This window comes from Juglans microcarpa x Juglans regia, chromosome 6S (assembly GCF_004785595.1).
Source record: "Juglans microcarpa x Juglans regia isolate MS1-56 chromosome 6S, Jm3101_v1.0, whole genome shotgun sequence".
Taxonomy (NCBI): Eukaryota; Viridiplantae; Streptophyta; class Magnoliopsida; order Fagales; family Juglandaceae; genus Juglans; species Juglans microcarpa x Juglans regia.
In genome coordinates, this window is record NC_054605.1 from 19,388,599 (window position 1) to 19,406,062 (window position 17,464).

The 17,464-nt window shown below is 35.0% G+C and overlaps 2 protein-coding genes across 4 annotated transcripts; both read right to left on the reverse strand.

The window, feature by feature from the left end:
* Nucleotides 1-159: 159 nt before the first annotated feature.
* Nucleotides 160-3,884, reverse strand: LOC121236877 (acid beta-fructofuranosidase-like). The gene is made up of 6 exons (XM_041133374.1): nucleotides 3,229-3,884; nucleotides 2,655-2,663; nucleotides 1,550-2,400; nucleotides 992-1,389; nucleotides 750-837; nucleotides 160-644 (listed from the first exon to the last, which is right to left on the reverse strand). The coding sequence occupies exons 1-6, from the start codon at nucleotides 3,659-3,661 to the stop codon at nucleotides 441-443; spliced, it is 1,983 nt and encodes a 660-aa protein (XP_040989308.1). The 5' UTR covers nucleotides 3,662-3,884; the 3' UTR covers nucleotides 160-440.
* A 6,098-nt stretch (nucleotides 3,885-9,982) lies between these two features.
* Nucleotides 9,983-15,489, reverse strand: LOC121236879 (probable trehalose-phosphate phosphatase F). Of its 3 annotated transcripts, XM_041133376.1 has the most exons (14): nucleotides 15,352-15,489; nucleotides 15,109-15,185; nucleotides 12,860-12,947; nucleotides 12,249-12,760; nucleotides 12,004-12,144; nucleotides 11,831-11,902; nucleotides 11,612-11,740; nucleotides 11,429-11,485; nucleotides 11,234-11,335; nucleotides 11,061-11,138; nucleotides 10,838-10,907; nucleotides 10,675-10,745; nucleotides 10,353-10,445; nucleotides 9,983-10,249 (listed from the first exon to the last, which is right to left on the reverse strand). In XM_041133376.1, the coding sequence occupies exons 4-14, from the start codon at nucleotides 12,549-12,551 to the stop codon at nucleotides 10,169-10,171; spliced, it is 1,197 nt and encodes a 398-aa protein (XP_040989310.1). In that variant the 5' UTR covers nucleotides 12,552-12,760; nucleotides 12,860-12,947; nucleotides 15,109-15,185; nucleotides 15,352-15,489; the 3' UTR covers nucleotides 9,983-10,168. The 3 variants fall into 3 exon arrangements, with proteins under 3 accessions (XP_040989310.1, XP_040989311.1, XP_040989312.1); XM_041133377.1 differs by lacking the exons at nucleotides 15,109-15,185; nucleotides 15,352-15,489 and adding an exon at nucleotides 13,850-14,267; XM_041133378.1 differs by lacking the exons at nucleotides 15,109-15,185; nucleotides 15,352-15,489 and adding an exon at nucleotides 13,888-14,011.
* Nucleotides 15,490-17,464: the final 1,975 nt, after the last annotated feature.

The window sequence follows — 17,464 nt, forward strand, 5'->3', positions numbered from 1 at the left end:
CATTAAATTAAACATTATTTCGATGTATGTATTTCGATCAAAATAATTATTTCCTGCTTACACAATGTCATTAATTGCAGGATTTGGCAACGGCAACTACAAGGAACAGGCAGAAGTCAAGCACATGATAAATGGGGTTTCTTCATTTCATTGTTCATGTAAGAAATTGACCCTTTTCACTTATATGGGGAAAAAATATGGCATCGAACTAATGCTACAAAACAGGGCATCAAACTCAATCTTCAATGCACCGATTGCAGATGCTCGTTGTGATTAATCTTGTGTTATGCCGCAACAGGTTCCTAAATCTATGTTCTTTTTTATTCCCTTCCCACCAGACCAAAAAAAAAATGATTGGAGTTGGTACTTTTGATGCATTATGCAGATTGCCAAAGAAGCGCTTCTTGTTTTTATCACCATCTTCTGTTTCTTGAACCAATTTAAGCATCTTGGCCAGGCTGGAAGGGGCGTATGAATGCAGAATTCATCTGCCATATCTTGACTGAGGAAGTCACACTGGCACCAGTAGCATTGTTGAATAGAAATAGCCGAGCAGCCCCATAGATTGCCTTTGTTGGATAAACACGCGATGTGATGCATGTTCTCCCACCTTGAGCAAAGATTTCTACTATTGAATGATCCACCTGGATTAGCATAATTTCCATGCAGTATTAAGTTGATGGATATAGATAACTAGGGAGGGCAGGTATTCTTCGTTCATGTGTAACTAAAACCAAGGTTCAACTTACCAGTATCCTCACAGATAATTTTTCATCTTTTAGTACTGGAACAGAGCTCCCATAAATTTGTTTATTAACATCAGTTGCCTCGGACGACCTGAAAGGAAACAATTAAGGTATGTGGTTCAAAGAGGGCCTATTAGAACAGCCAAAATAATGGGTTTTGTGATTGGAACACTACCAAGTCATGTTTCATAAAACTAACAAACATTTCACTTCTTGAGTAAACAGTTTGAACGGATGTAGAATACCTTGTTTGATCCGCACAGAAGAAAGTTTTGAGATTGCCATCAGTTCCTTTGGCAACAAAAAAATACACAGGAGTTTGCTCGGAAAGGCTATCATCTGCAAGCACAAGAAGTCCAAAGGGTCCCAGTGCACCCCGTTCAGCAGCTCCACCACTGGTGCTGCAGCTGAATTCCACATTGGTTTGTGCTGTCATCTCCAAAGCCTCCTTATCTAACTCAAACTCGGCGAAAATATCAAGCTGTGTGGCTGCATCAATATCTAGTGGAACAACAGATCCTGCCTTGACCTCCACCCTTTCAAACTCTCTGCTGGTCAATCTCAAACTGTCTACCTCCTCCACCGGCCATTGAAGCAAATTAGTACCAGTTTTTGTATCAAGCAAGACTGTCCTTGGAATACTCTGGATGATCAATACAAAAACATAAAATTCTTTTCAAGGAAATTGAATTTTGCGAGATTTGCACAAGCTAATGATTTTTCTTTTGGCTCCGTTAACAAATAAAGAAAGGACATAATAATCTATGACTCATGAGGCTAGAAGTAGGAAGAAATCAACATACCTGAACCGATGCCCAGCCCTTCTTCACATCCGCTATTTCACTATCGGACTCTTTAATCCAACCCCACAACACCCTCCTTCCCTTATGCAGATCATAAAACGACTTGGAAGCGTAAAATATCCCATAGTCATACCTCAATTCAATACCAATTTTTGAGTTATCTGGAACCCATCTACCAGCCTTCTCATCATAAGTCCCAATTGCATAATAATCGTTCTTATCATTGTCAAGACTTGTCTTCAATACATGCTTCACTTCAGGTCCATTAGCCGACGTGTCCAAACCTTTTCCAGATATCTTCGACACAGGATAGAAGTCCACACATTCCCACATTCCAGTGCCAGGGACAGCATGCAGTACCCCATCTAAAAGCTCGTAGCTCTTGAAGTCCTCAGTATGGTATATCAAAGTAATGCCTGTTTTGTTAACCTTGGACCCTATGGCAATGTTCCATTTCCCATCTGATGTATACCAAGCCGTTGTCGGGTCACGGAAGTCCTTCAAATCAACGCCCGGCGGAGGGCGAAGAACGGGGTTGCCGGAGTACTTCTCCCAGTTTACGAGGAGGGGATCAGATAGGTTGGCGGGATATGCAAGATTTTGAACCTGCACGGATTCATTGGTGGATCCAGTGTAAAGCATGATAACTCGGCCATCAGGAAGGAGTGTAGCAGAACCAGTCCAAACACCGTTCAAATCATACCACTGATCAGCAACCATTGCTAAAGGGAGATGAAGCCAATGGATCAGGTCCTTGGACGCGGCATGGCCCCAGACTATGTCACCCCACACTGGTCCATTAGGATTGTATTGGTAAAAAAAGTGGTACCATCCCTTGTAGTACATAGGGCCTGAACAGGTGTTTAATATTGGTCAACAATCAGGCAAAGAAAAGAAAGAAAAGGAAGACATTTGGCAGCCTATTATCCGACGACCTTAGTAAAGGCAAATAGTTATTAAGTAGTCATAGACGTGATATTTTCATGTCATGCTAGTATTAAAAATTAATATTTTAATGTCGACATCTTGTGATAGATTAATAGTATCACGTAATCCGTATTACTACTTAATAATTTTTCAAAAAAAGAAAAGAAAAGGGTCTTACCGTTAGGATCTGAAGCAGATTAAACCAGATTCCCCCATCAAAGCATGATCATAATTGAAGCGCGCAACCAGGAGAAAAAAAGGGAACAAGATAAGCATTTTATAAGAACAAGATCAAACAAAATAATTCAATTGATACGGTGAGATATAATTGCTTAAAATACATATTTGGCATTCTAACTGCCATAGGTGGCTGCAACGTCACCGTCGGAAAACGTGGAAAAGCATGTAACTCTGCAAACCAGTTGCGCACACTTTTCCCCGGGCAATATGAATGCCTTCATCACTATTCTATATGAATTTTGTATGTTAATGCCTATCCTCTTTTAGATGCCTGAAGACAATTTTAATTCATTCTGTTTATTCTCAGTTGAATCATTATTCCTTTGTTCTAGCCCGGTAATGCAGATATCTTTGAAGTTTCGATTTTGAGACTAACAGAATTCAAATAGAGATTATGTGGAGATGTTCAGAACTTGGAAAAAAGGTTTTATCTTTCTTAACAAGAAATAGAAAAAACTAACAAGCAAGCAAGGACAGAACAAAAACAATTGTAAAGAATAAAAAAAAGGTACCATTCATCCAATTCTTCTCCGGCTGGAAATGGTAAGCAGTCCTCTGCCATGACAACATGGTATTGTTCCATGGAAACGAAACGACTTCGATGCCGGAAAATACGCGGTTCGCTTTCTCCGAGACGCCAGCGGATACCCCACGGGACACCGGCCGCAACGGCTCCGACGCCATCGATGATGTCGATGTAGCCAATAACGCATTCCCATTTGCATGGACATCTGAGTTCCTACCACCGACGATAATGGCGAAGAATGAAGCGAGCATCAAAACCCCAGAAAAGACCTTGAATATAGCCCCCTTGGGTGGCATGCGCCTCGCCGAAGCTAATTCCCGGGTGTGAGGTCCATCGGGAAGAGAAATGTACGAGCATGGGAGGGCGATGGAGGGGTCCTCATGCTTTGAGAAGTCACGGAATGGGTCGGACTCCAGCATGGTACCTGATGTTTGTTTACTAACAGAAGAGATCAGGGAGTGTAGCCAGAAAATGATCTTAAAGAGAAGAAGGAGATGGAGGAAAGCCCGCAAGTTGCTCTTCGAGCGTCAGAGGATACTCAGGATAGAAACGCTTTTGTTCATATGGCGGATTTGTGGATGAGCTCTATGTTATTGAGCAGCGAGCGAGAGAGAGAGGGATTTGCAAGAAAGCAGAAACTGCGTATATAAAGCTGTGTTTGGTAGTCGGATGATTTATTACTATTTTATATTTTATTATTATTTTTTAATTATTTATTATTATTTAATATTTTATCATTATTCATTTATTAATTTTTACTACTATTTAATATTTACATCACCTCGTTTCCCAAAATAGCTTAATTGATGCAACATTCCATAACAGTGTACAGCGTAGTTTCATTCATGTGAGACTCATTTTTTGCGGCATGGATTTGGGGTTTTGCTGCTTTTATTGGCAATGGAATTAAAGCTTTGGGTTTGGCATAAATGATTGAACTCTCAACATCCGTTTTGGTCATTTGCTCGAAAAGTTTTGGGTCCAATTCCTGCAATGACTTCAAATCAAAACACTAGATTAAAAACTTAGAATATTCTTTGTCACAAGTTAAGCATGCAAGTTACGTAGCCGTTCTTCCCATCTCGTCTTTTTAATTGGAGCAGAGCTGGGTCATCTGCCATAAACATCAACTAATGACAACTTTGACCCGGATGTTTCTCGTCTCTTAGATTGCTGTTCTTCTCGTCTTGCCTAAATTGGAACTGGGAATTTTCCATAAAATATCAATTGACTACAATTTTGACTCGTAATAATATATTTCGGAGTTTTACTATTTATAAGTCCTCGATGTTTAAATGCATCAACTTGTTATAAAATCATGTAAATCGTGATAAGATTCAAAATATGATTACTTTTTAAGCAAACTAATATAGCAAATACGTTGGTAATGTATTTTGTACGTCAATAAGCAAGCTTGTTGATAGAAACTTTTAATATTTTTGGGGAAACCAATGCCGGGGACACGAGCCAAAACGGAAGTAGACCAACTGAAAAACGGCATGTGAATAACATTGTTCGCATTAATAATTAAATGAAATCATGTGTTCCATGCTGGCGGTTTATTGAAGATAAATGTCATCCTGAACCTAGGCAACAACCTCAACAACAATTCAAGATTCAAGATTAAGTTTATCTAATGAATTAGAGAGATAGCACTTATCGCATGTATAATTCAAATATTCAAACAATAGTTATTGTACTCATATAAACTCTCTATACAGACGTGTATATAACCATCTTCAACCAATAAGAAAATGGTAGTGATAGGGTTACTACTCTATTACTACCCATCTACTACTTAAGTTGATCATTTCAAATTTTTTTATTTTATTATTATTTTCTTTTATGTATTTTTTTAACATCCTTAATTATTAAGAAAAATTTTAAAAAATATATAACTTTATTAATACACACTTCCTTAATCATTAAGTAAAATAAAAAATTAAAAAAAATCAAATATAAAAAGAGTGATAGATCATTGGTAGTAAAATGGTAATAATCCTATCATTATTCATATCAAAAGGGTAAAATCTGTTCTTCTCAAAATTATTTACTGTTTTATTCAAAGATAACAGTAAATTGCATTAATGGAGACCTCACGAGTGGAGATCTGGAAATTTTGCGCCCAGCCCTACTCATTATTAACCAAAGACAAAGCTAATAAAAACAAACCACATAAAACCAGACAAAAACGTACCTTTCTTTTGTATAGTCTCCATTTGCGTGCTCATATAATGCCCTACCTGCCTCTCCAGTTTAAACATGCTGGCCGGCCCACAGTCTCGCATCATGTTCCACGCGCATTTCCTCCAAAAGGAACTGGAGGGATGAGAATGATACCAGATTACATCTACATCTATACTATTCCAATTTTTAGATTATTATTATTATTATTACAATATTCGATATCACATTTTGTGGAATATTATTTATACAAACACGCAATGTAACCGTGATTTTGAGAGATAAAATATACTATTCATCAACTCTTTTTTTTTTTTTAATGTGTCATCAAATCAACCGATAGTAGCTAAACGAAAAATAAAATGGGAATAATATGACTCTTTAAAGAATGTCATATTGAGGAGCGATCTTCGGTTGTCATATTTGTCTTACCAAATCCATATAAATTATTAGAATGATGGCTTGATTTCTATTGAAAAAAATATCATTTCAAGTTGTTCACTCCATAGTCAATTCGAGCAAATATTCAGAAAACTAAATTCTCAAGTCATTTGATGTATAAACATATTGTTTTAAAAGTGAGACATGTAGAGAGTAGTGGCCAATACAGAGAAAAGTGAAAGAATTCCTTTTGTGAGATTCTTGAAAGCTCATTGAGTGTATTGAGACTTTGAGATTAAAAGATTTTGTAATTGATATCTTGTATTTCACCTTTATTTGATAGTGAATTCATTATGACTAATCATGCCAGTGGATGTAGACTTGTTTAAACCGAACCACTTAAATCTTGATATTTTATGTGTGAGATTGTCGATTTTATTATTTACTTCCACTAATCTATTTCAAAGTCGTCTCTAGATATCCAATTAATCCTAACATAGATATTATATATATTGTAGTACAAACAAATTCATGAACACATTCGGTAATTGTTTGACATACTTTAATTTTACACGATGGTCTTTTGAACTATAACTTATGGGTGAAAAACTAACCTCTCGGTTCAATTTTGTGCAAAAATTGAAACCAATTGAAACTAATGTTTTGGGGAAAAAAATCGGCTGACAACATACCGTGTAAGGAGTAAAACTAGCCGGTGCAATTGCCGATCGATTCACGGTAGGTTTGGCGGTTTGTTGGAAATCAGTTGCCTGGGTGTCTTGCAATTCAATTGCCCAAAGTAGTCATTCAATGAATAGTCCTAATCATCTAAGAATTTCAATCCAACCACAAAATTAAAAAATATACAGCATTATAACAATTTCGAAATTAGATAAACCCTAATCATCTAAGAATCCAAAAAAATAATAAACAACAGAATCAAGAAAATAGAAATAAACAAAAAAAATTTGTTGGTTTGGCAATGCCGGAGGGACCTGGACGTCGTGGAGGTTGGGCCGCTACAGCTGTCGCTATAGCTGAAAAGTGGGGAGTGGAGTGGAGGACGACGGCTGCTGAAGCTGGAGATGAAATGAGGGAGACGGCTGACAGCTGAGGGCTCGAATGAGAAGAGAAGGAGAGGGAGGAGATTTGAATAAGCCCTAGGTAACAATGGTATAGTTTGGCTTATGCCAAACGGTGTTGTTCCCTTTAGTTTTTTTTAAACTAAAGAAGTAGAACGATGTTGTTTTACTTAAATAAGTGAAACGGCATCGTTTAATAATGATATATATAATTAAAAAAAAACAGGTTGTTAATATTTATCGGTTTATCGATTTTTGATTAGTTCAAACGAGAGCCAAACTAGCCGATGCCAGTTTTTTTAATTTACCACTCATGACTAACCGATTCTCTGTCAGTTTCTGTCAATTCTGAACTCCAACGGCAAGTTTGAACCGGTCCAAATCAGTTGGCTGATTTTATGTGTAGATATATATATATATATATATATATATATATATTTATATCTATATATCCCCGGGGCCGTTATATCAAATCATGTGAACAAGTCATGCAAGAAGATGGACATGATTTGCCTGGTGACGTGGGTTTGTTGTGGACTGATTCATGTGTCCAGAAGCCTACAAATCAAGGACCCACCCTTCACATTTTAAAGTGAATAATACAGATCTTGCTTTAAACTTTTCCATCCTTCCACCTCCAATTTTGAATAAGCTTTATTATTATATTCCCAAGCATGAAATAGCTGAAGACAGGCCACGGAAGAAAAGCACAAGTCCAGCCAATCAAACAACTTTTACTCGTAATTTTTCTGCCTGTTTGGCAAAGTTGTTGCAAGGATGGCCCCATTGCAAGAATTAGGAAGAATAATTTCCCTAAACAAACCGATCAAGCCAAGTCTAAAAGAGATTACCCTCTTCTATAAATAACAACACGAGGACAAACTCCATAAAGAGGTTAATCTTCTTATTTCTTCATGAAATAAACCATTTATATAGATAAAAATAAATAAATTTAGAATTTTTTTTAATCCCAAATCATATAGTAAATTGGAGAGGTCTTAGATCCCGCTTGGATACAGAAACAATTTCATCTCATTTCATTATTATAATTTTTTCAAATTTTCATACAAAATATAATAAACAATTTAAAATTTTAAAATTTCAAAAAATAATAATATTAAAAAATAGTATTCTAGTAATCTTTTATTTAACTTTTATCTAAAACTATCTCATCTCATCTTATCTCACTGTACAAACGAATAACTTTTAATTTAAACAAGTTTTAACAATTCACGAAGATATAAGGAAAATTGTTCACAAATTTTGGAGTTTGGACCGGCTTTAATATTAATTTCTGCCTTTGTACTATCTGTTGATCACAAGCAAATAGGTTTCTTTGATCTCGAATGTTCCTTTTATCTCGAGTGGCACACGATAAACTTATAATTCTATTTTAATTTGAGAGTTATTATGTAAAATTAAAATTAATTTTAAAAATATAATAATTATATTAATTGATTATAAAATAAATTATAAAGAGTAATGCTATGTACAGTCGTGGAATGCGTAAATATCATGTAATCGTTTTAAAAAAAATGAGATTTATTATTAAAAAATTAATTTTCTTTTCATATAAATTTCGTATTTATTTAATTTTTTTAAAATAATTTTACGATACTTACATCCTCACAATTGTAACTATTATTTTACAATTATAAAGAGTCCTAAATAGCATTGGGTTTGAGTCCATAACTGATGATGCATTGGGTGACTGTTGTGGCCCGTCAACGACTCAGCAACTACCTTACTTTTTACATGAAAGTCAAGTAAGTGTACTGTTCTCCTTGCGTTTGGCAAAATTATACCAACCGTTAAGAGCTTGAATTAAGAGTAAATTTCCATCTTTTGGGGGAAAAAAAAAAAAAAAGATTTCTCTCCCTTGGGCTTTTTGTGAGAGGAACAAAAGTGTCTAGGATTGTCTCTCAACAGTTGTTTTTGGGTTTCTATATCAAGGATTAATTGGTTCTTAAATAATGCCTAAAGAAAGTAATTTTGGATATGCCTTATTGGACATAAGGCCTCAATAATGTAAGCATTTAGAGCTTAACCAATAAGCATTATAATTTTGCAGAGTACAATAATTTTTTCTAGGCTACACAAACAATCTCAAAGTCATAAAATCTAATAAATTCTACAATGAATTCCATCGGTATCACAGTGGTAAACAACATGAAATAATCACTCAATTAAACAATCTTAAGAGTTGGCTTAAGTGGTAAAGGTCTTGGATTTGGAGATTGTTCCCTCTAGGTATAAGGTTCTCTCTTGTTTTTCTTTTATTTTTCTAGTTTTGTTTGTTTTTTCCGTTCATAGTAGGGTGAACTAAAGATATGTTGTTCTCCGGAGTTAGGCAACCACCACATGCCCCACTACAAGATTTCCAAGGCACCGATAGTTTAGATGGACAAAAATTTTGTTGAACAGAGCGGCGCGTGAGCTACACGCGCAGCTTTTCTGGGACCAGGGCCATCGATTTCTTCAAACTTGATGTTCCGCCGTACTTCTAAGGTGGCGCGTGTCCCTCATGTGCCACTACAGTCTCGGTGTTTGCTTTTTTTATTTCCTCTAAGATTGAAAATACGGATCTATTAGCTTTCCAAACTGTAATTCGCTATTTTCCTATGTATCTTTTACGTTTTCTGTTATTTTCTTTGTTTTAGGTTAAAAAAATATAGTCTCTTGGATTTTTGTCTTTAGAATGTGTCATCTACTCCGTCTTAAATAAAGTGTGGGGTTGCTTAATTCTATCTTAGGACAGAATATAGAGTTTGTTAAATCTGTCTTCAAATAGAGTGTTGTCTCTGTAGAGAGTTACATGAATGGATTAGACCATGTCAATCACAAAGAAATTTATGTATTGGGAAGTCTTAAAAGCAGTAATTAGCTTGTATTCTGTATGTCTGATGTCTAATTTGTGATGCCCCGTTATAAATGAATGGAGTTTGTTCTACCTTAAAAAAAAAAAAAAATCTCTAAAAACTATATCAAATTTGAGAATTTTTCCGTTAAATTACTCAAAATGCACTTGTAAAAAACTCAATTTGAAGTTTTGAACGATTGTGCACTCTCAAGATTAGTCAGGATATTGTTTAAAAAAAAATCGACTCAATTAAAGGGCACAAGTGTGAACAAGAGTAGACCACTTTTGGCCAAAAAGGACTTACAAAATACATACAAAAATGTCAATTCAGATCTGAAATAATTCAGCTGGCTCGAATAGCCTTGTTTAATTATTACGAAGTAAAACAATCAGAAATACCAACTATGGCTATAAATTGATCACTCTATGCTCCTCCGATGAATAGCGGACTTAGTTTGGTCGTGCTCCCATGTCACCAGGCAGTTGAGGAATTTCATGACCTGCATATTTTTTTTTTACAGGTTTCTTGTATGTCAATCAGGCGCTGAAAGCATAAGAAAAGAACATGCAGAAATCCAAGATATGCAGATCAAAGTTGCAAACCTCATCGGGGTTCTTGAGAGAGTAGAATGCATTGGTTTCCTTTGGGACAGCAGATACCAGTATTCCATAACCTCGATTACCCTCCCGCAATACCTGGTGAAATATTAGAAAAAAAGTTAATTTTATAGAATCCATTATAGTTATAAAATAAAATACGTTCTTTTACGCTAATTGATTTGAGAGGCTTTTTTTATTATATATATATATATATATAAATTATTAGCATATTTAATGGATTAATAAACGACATTGCAAATACATTTTCATAATTAATTACAAACAGCTATAATTAAATGCAGTCACAGCTAGCGGTGCTACGTACCTTGAATGCATCTTCATCGGTCCTGTCATCTCCAATATAGATTGGAAGCACATCATTCCTATTACTGAGCCCTGCAGGCAGCATCCATTGACAGACAAAAGTTAGAAAAAACTGTATCCTAGATCCTTATCATCGTGAAAAATGAGACAGAAGAGGTCAATACCAAGAGATTCAAGCAGAAATTCAACTGCTTTTCCTTTGTTCCAGTCAATCACAGGACGGATTTCTAAAACCTGAGAAGTGGGAAAACCCAAGTTAATTCTGTCAACATGGAAAGCTGCTTAAATCTTTACACAAGATTAATGGTGATCATGAACTTTCACATACATACAAGTGTATAGGGAAAATATACACATCGGTGTTCATGAAAGATTGAGCAAAACTACCTTCCGCCCATGGGTTAATTTCAATCGGGGATAGTCCTTTAGAATATCATGGACACATTGTGCAATCGTAGGCCAATTCTGAAGTCAGAAAACGATGAAAAACTGAATTAAAATCGTGCATTATGAAGGTATACGAAAAATTGGTAAACTTAAGCACCGAAAATATTCGTCACCATCTCATCTACGTTACGGTAATGTACAGAGGCACAAAACTTGTGATTCTCAACTTTTGCGCCTTTGATCCCTTTGGTATTCTCAACGAGGGTTCTAAAAACCTGCATAAAACAAGATCATGATGAATTCAGTAAATTAATATGAAGATAAATCAAAGCCTAAATTGATATAAGAAATGGAAAGGGATCGTGCACCTCGTCAATCAAAGGTAAAAACTCTCTAGCGGGTTGGAAGAGATTTACGTTCTTACCCTACCAAATAAAAGTAGAAACAGATAAGTTTAGTGCAGTGGAAAAACTTCAATAGGAAAATCCAGTTCTAGAATATCTTTTGTGGAGAAGAGCGCATTGTCATGACAGGATGTGTCATCTCTCTACCTGTTTTTCATTAGATTTAATACAATTTGAATGGTCATTAGAAACATGACTGTGACTGAGAGTGCCCATAATATCCATTCCATGACTACCAGCATAACAGAGTTCTTTGAGTCCAACCAACTCATAAACCTGAAAGATGCAATGGATCAGAGTACTCTAATGGCATCCAGAAGATACACATGAACTTTCAGGTTCTTCAATAAGAAGATCTTCAGTTACCTTATCACGGCTTCTTCCGCTGATGATTGCTGTTGGAAAGTACTTTGAAACATTTCTCACAGCAGAACGCATCTGACAACAGTTCGTTTGATATCATAAAAGTCAGAACGGAAAGGGAAAATGGGGGAGAGGTTACATTTATTCAAAAACCAAATATAAGCATGAAATATTACATCATTAGACATTAGGGCACGATCTGGGTCATCTACTATTGGAGAAAGAGTACCATCATAGTCTAAAAAGATCGCTATTTTCTTGTTCTTCGCACGATTTATAATTTGCTCAAAAGAATTGAGTGCTGATGGATACTTCAGCTGCAGAATCAGAAAGCAGCAGGGGAAAAAAAATCAAGTATTAGAACCAATAGCAGAATAAGCGTGTCAAGCAACTTAATCTACGACAGCTAAAGCAGGCATACCATCCAGGAGCAAGAAGCAATATCAGCATCGTCTAAAGCAACCTCGACATTGAAATCCTTTATTAGCTTTTTCCGAGGGGGTGAAGAGGATTTCATGGCATCCAGCCAACCATTAGATCGAACATCATTAATCATTCCGGTCTTTTTCCTTGGAATAGTTACATACTTGCTCGAGGAGAACAAAGCTCCTGGCTGTGAGTGAGGCAACAATGCCAACAAACCAGAAGGGATGCCTAGTCTTAACTTGTTTATGGGTGGAGGATCGGTTAAAACAGGAGAAGCGTGATTCGACTTCAGGTCCATTGGATCCAGATTAATTAGGATTAGGGGAGATCAAAAAGGGTTAATCTAAGTGTACAATGTCAATTGCCAGTGAATAAAAATGCAGAATCAAGTGGTACTTATTCCAGATTTCTCTACCCAACTCTTTTGTCTATGAAAAACCACCTCTTCAACGTCTTCTTGTCACTGCTGCTGGGCTTGCAGTCCATCAAGCATAAGCTTCCCGGAAACTGTCGATGACATCAAAAGCATTATATAAAAACAAGAATAGTTACCAGAGAGGAAGAAACCTACTGATCAAATACATAACATGTTCAAACTATGTGTACCTTCTCATTTTCAATGCTGCACTGCATTTATAGGAGGAGACTGAACATCATTTGCACCCTGATCTTTTGAGATAGGACAGATATCTACCTGCAGAATGATAAATGAGGAAATTAATTAAAGGTAAGCAGAATTATTAACTAATAAGTAACAAGACAAAAAATAAATTCATTCTACAACCTTTATTAACAATTACAAGTGCATCAATATTTAAATAAGCCACTTTCTAATGACTGAAACTAGAAGGTATTAATTAAGAAACCAATGCTCTTGGAAAAATGAGAAGTTTTGACATTTTGTCAGGTGTGACGCGAAAGAATCCAAGAGAAAAATAATAATAATAATGACATTTGGGCAGATCTCAATTTATCTTTGACAGGAATAGCGATCCTGTAAGAATTTTTGAAGGAAAACGACTATTGCCTTTACAACATTTTTCCACGGAAAACCACTTCGACCAAAACTTTTTAAGTATAATAATAAACGTCTGCAGATCAAAGGAGCTCTCCCCGACCGGAGGCGGAGGCTAACAGTTAATAAGACATGATGATGACTATATATAAACCAATTTCATGGAAGAAAATTTAAAATATATATACACAGAGTGAGAGAGAGAGAGAGAGGGAACCAAAAAATTGATGAATAATCAGCTTGTCTCCTCCAATCTTTTTCCTTCCCAGGAAAATATTACAAATCATGCAACCATTGGAGCAAAATATATGCTTTAATCACGCTATTTAGAGCTTCCTAAAACATGATCAGCGTTGAAACATTAATTGGAACTAATACTCTTTATGATCTGTATAAACAAGTTAAAATAAAATGTATTTCATGGCTATATATCTATTCAACACAACTTTTGATCAAGAACCGATGCAATGCAACTATATATAATAAATATTTGTAATATTGTCGATCTCCAAATATCTAAATCTCCAGTCAGTGCTAAATTTAATTTATAATGCTCCATTTCGCGGATGCATCGACTTTACCTGGAACAGATCATTTAAATGATAATCGCTGGACTCACATATTTGTCTAGTAGCAAGATTTCCACGGGTGCACGTGGGCTTACTTTTGAGCATACAAGAACAATTCTCTCGTAGATCTATAACAGTCTACGGTACTGCTGATCTCAGATAGAAAAATATCTCCTTGCATAGACACGTCATTAAATAGTTGATCGTATTTTAAAAAAAAAAATTACATGGAAATAATAAATTTTGCATTACCAAATTGACATCGGAATCTCGATCCATAATATTTAATGAACAAAGGGAAAAAAAAAATTGAAAATCCCCAACATGGATAAGACACTAGCTACATTCATCGAGACAAACGTAACCTTAAACCCCAACTATTAAGGTGGAAAATATTATATAATAGAGAGGGAAGGAGGAGAAGAGAGATTTAAAAAAAAAAAAAAATTAATTAATTCTGGACACAAAGTTTAAGGTCACAAAGTTATGGCATGTTATTCTTCGTCGAATCCTCGGTCAATGCTTATAATGGCAACTTCTTGGCACGGTCACAAATAAAGAGTATTAAAAACTGCCAATAGAACAACAAACGTCATATTCTCGATCAAACAAAGGGTTGCATGAACTTCTTTCTTCCATATGAGTTACATCCAAACGGAAAGTGACGAGGACACGTTGCCAATTAAAAGCATTCAAGATGTTTTTACCTAGTTATCAGCAACCGACAGAACACGAATCCATAATAAAATAAAACAAATGGGCTGTCACATCACTTTCTTTAATTTATACAGCTCCACGCCTTCGTTTTATTTTATTATGGAAAATAAAAATTGAAAATAATTACTGCACCAAAAATTATAGGCATTGATGGGTAATTAAGATAAATTATCGAACAAAACAAAGTATGTAAAATCTTGACCAAACTGAATTGCCTAATTTGAAAGCTCCGTATGCAGTAAATTAATAGCAATCAAATCTTAAGCGGCCAATTGCCTAACACCTTTCATGCACCTTCAAGAAATTTAAAATCTCTCTCTTGCAAAAGCAAGACAGGCCTGGCTTTTAAATGACCTTTAAAAGCTCATCGATCGACCTCGCATTTTTTTAATGACCAAGCCAAATTAAGATCCAGCAAAAACATATGAAAACGTCAAAAAAGCATCGAATATTATGGCATAAATCCCAACAGCATTTCATGTACGTTGCAATCACATTAGAAAACTAAATTCTTTTGCACGAATACGAAACGAAAATGGCGGAAGAAGTAGTACCTGATTCAAGAGCTATATAAAAAAACGTAGCGGAATCTTTTTAACTCCTACTGACCAAACAAGACCAGATCGAAAACCTGAAAGGTAAAAACATTCAGAATCTGGAACCAACAAAACAAGGATTCAATCTCTCTCTCTCTCTCTCTCTCTCTCTCTCTCACATATATACATATACCAAAACTATGGGATCAAAAGAATTCCAACAGATTCAGTACTCGTGCATAAAAGCGCTGATAGAATTACCTCAAAGATATGAAAAGCTCTTGAAAGCCCTAGAATATTTCAGACAGAGAGAAGGGAGACGAAAACTTTGATATGAAAACGGCAAAAGGGAAGGAAGAAAATGGAAGGCGAGAAGTATGCGTATTTATAGAGTTTGATGGCCAATATAAGACGCGCTTAATAAGGTAACTTGGAAGTTTTTTGTTTTTTTTTTTGTTATAAGAAAAATAACTTGGACGTTGTTTTTATTTTTTATTTTTTATTTTTATTTTGTACGCAAGTTGGACGTTGTTGAATTGGGAAACACGACCGCTACTTACCATATTATGAAATCCTTAATTTCCATAATTTATTCAAATCAATCAGTTGTATAACATGGAAGAAAAATGGTAGGTATTTACGATTCTCACAATTATAAAACTTACAAAATTGACAAGATTAGGCTTAATATATTAAATATTTTTTTTATAAAATAAATATTTATAAACTGATATATTACAACAAGTTACGTGTGAATTTATTTTTGAAAAATTATATTTGTAAGTGGTTGTGTAAAGCATATCTTCGTATTGTTAACATGGCAAAACTTGATTTACGAGAAGAATTTAAAATGCAAATTAAATCTTGTCATGTCATATAAAAACTAAAAGATTGTAAATTAAATATTTTTTTAAGATAATAAATTAAAGCCTTTTTCCTTAATTTAATTTTTTAAATAATAATTTTATTAGAAAAATGATATTTATTGTCATATGCATTTCTCGTTATACACTTTTTAAAAAAAATAAATTTAAGATCCAAATAAAAAAAAATATTATTTTTATTGACAACTTCATTTCTTTTTTAAGAAGAATATACAGATATTACACGCTTTAAAAATATATATTGCATTACCCATCTTATTGTAGAAAAATGATAAATATATAATATTTTATACAATAATATTTTTAAAAAAAAGAATATTTTTATAAAATATCTTATAAAATTAATATTATTTTATAAAAATATCCTTATTTTATATTATATATTATAAAATATATTGTGTGAAGATGACTATTCTTTATTTTATATATAGATCCCATGGCACCAGTCAAAGAGGTGCCTTGGACGACACCTACATTAGGGTGAGTACTTCAATGGTGACATCTGGGATCGTATCAAAGGTAATGTAGCCACGTGTCTGCATGGGCCACCCAAGGACGGACGGACGGATCTAGCGCTTGCGTCACCTTCGTTCGCATCTGGAGTGGAAGTCGTTGGTCAAGCAACAATTACGTGTGAGTCTGCATATATTTGCCCCTTTTCTCTTTTCGTTTCCTTTTCTACTAGTTCTTTTTCTTTCGGCCAAACATAACTCAAGGAAGACAGAAGCTCACCGTGGCGGCGGATGGTGCCGTCCGAGGAGGTCGTCACGTGCGTAAAAGCGGTTGTGCTTTTTAAAGGCTGGAGACGCGCGAATCTTGTGATGAGATAGGTCACGGAGCCCACGGACGGAGCTGGCAAAACGGCTTTTTTTTTTTTTTTTTTTTTTCTCTCTTTAATCCTTCGAAAGGGACAATCTATTATTATTTAATTTTAAATGTACAGTTTATTTGAACTGAAAAAAGTTTAACCAAAAAGAGAAGCCGCGAGTCTTGAGTTGATAAATTATTAATTTGTGTGAGGAGATTGATTTTCGGTTTGAAAGGGAAAGTGATGGAGACCACCTAAAATTGGTTGGTTGGTTAGTTGATTATTTATCGGATGGAACCTTCCAATAATTCGATGAAATTAATATAGGTCATGTGTTTGTACTGTGCTCAAGGACTTCATGTGTTGCTTTGTTGCTTTCTAATATTTGTCTGGTGCACGTTTTGCAGAAAAAGAAAAAAGAAAAAAATACGCAAAAGTCATGTCGATGTTTCTAGATTTCCAATTTCCCCGGCCTCCACTTGTGCATCTTTTTCTATATGTAGATATCTCTCGGACTCTAGAACTCTTTGAATAATCAAAATTAAATTCATGACAATAATGATAAGGATGTTTCCTGATAGAATTGATAGTACTTGAATAAGAATTTTTATTATAAAAATTTTATGTACAATCACTTTTACGTATTCTTTTATACACTTTATTAATGTGATTAGTTGCGTAA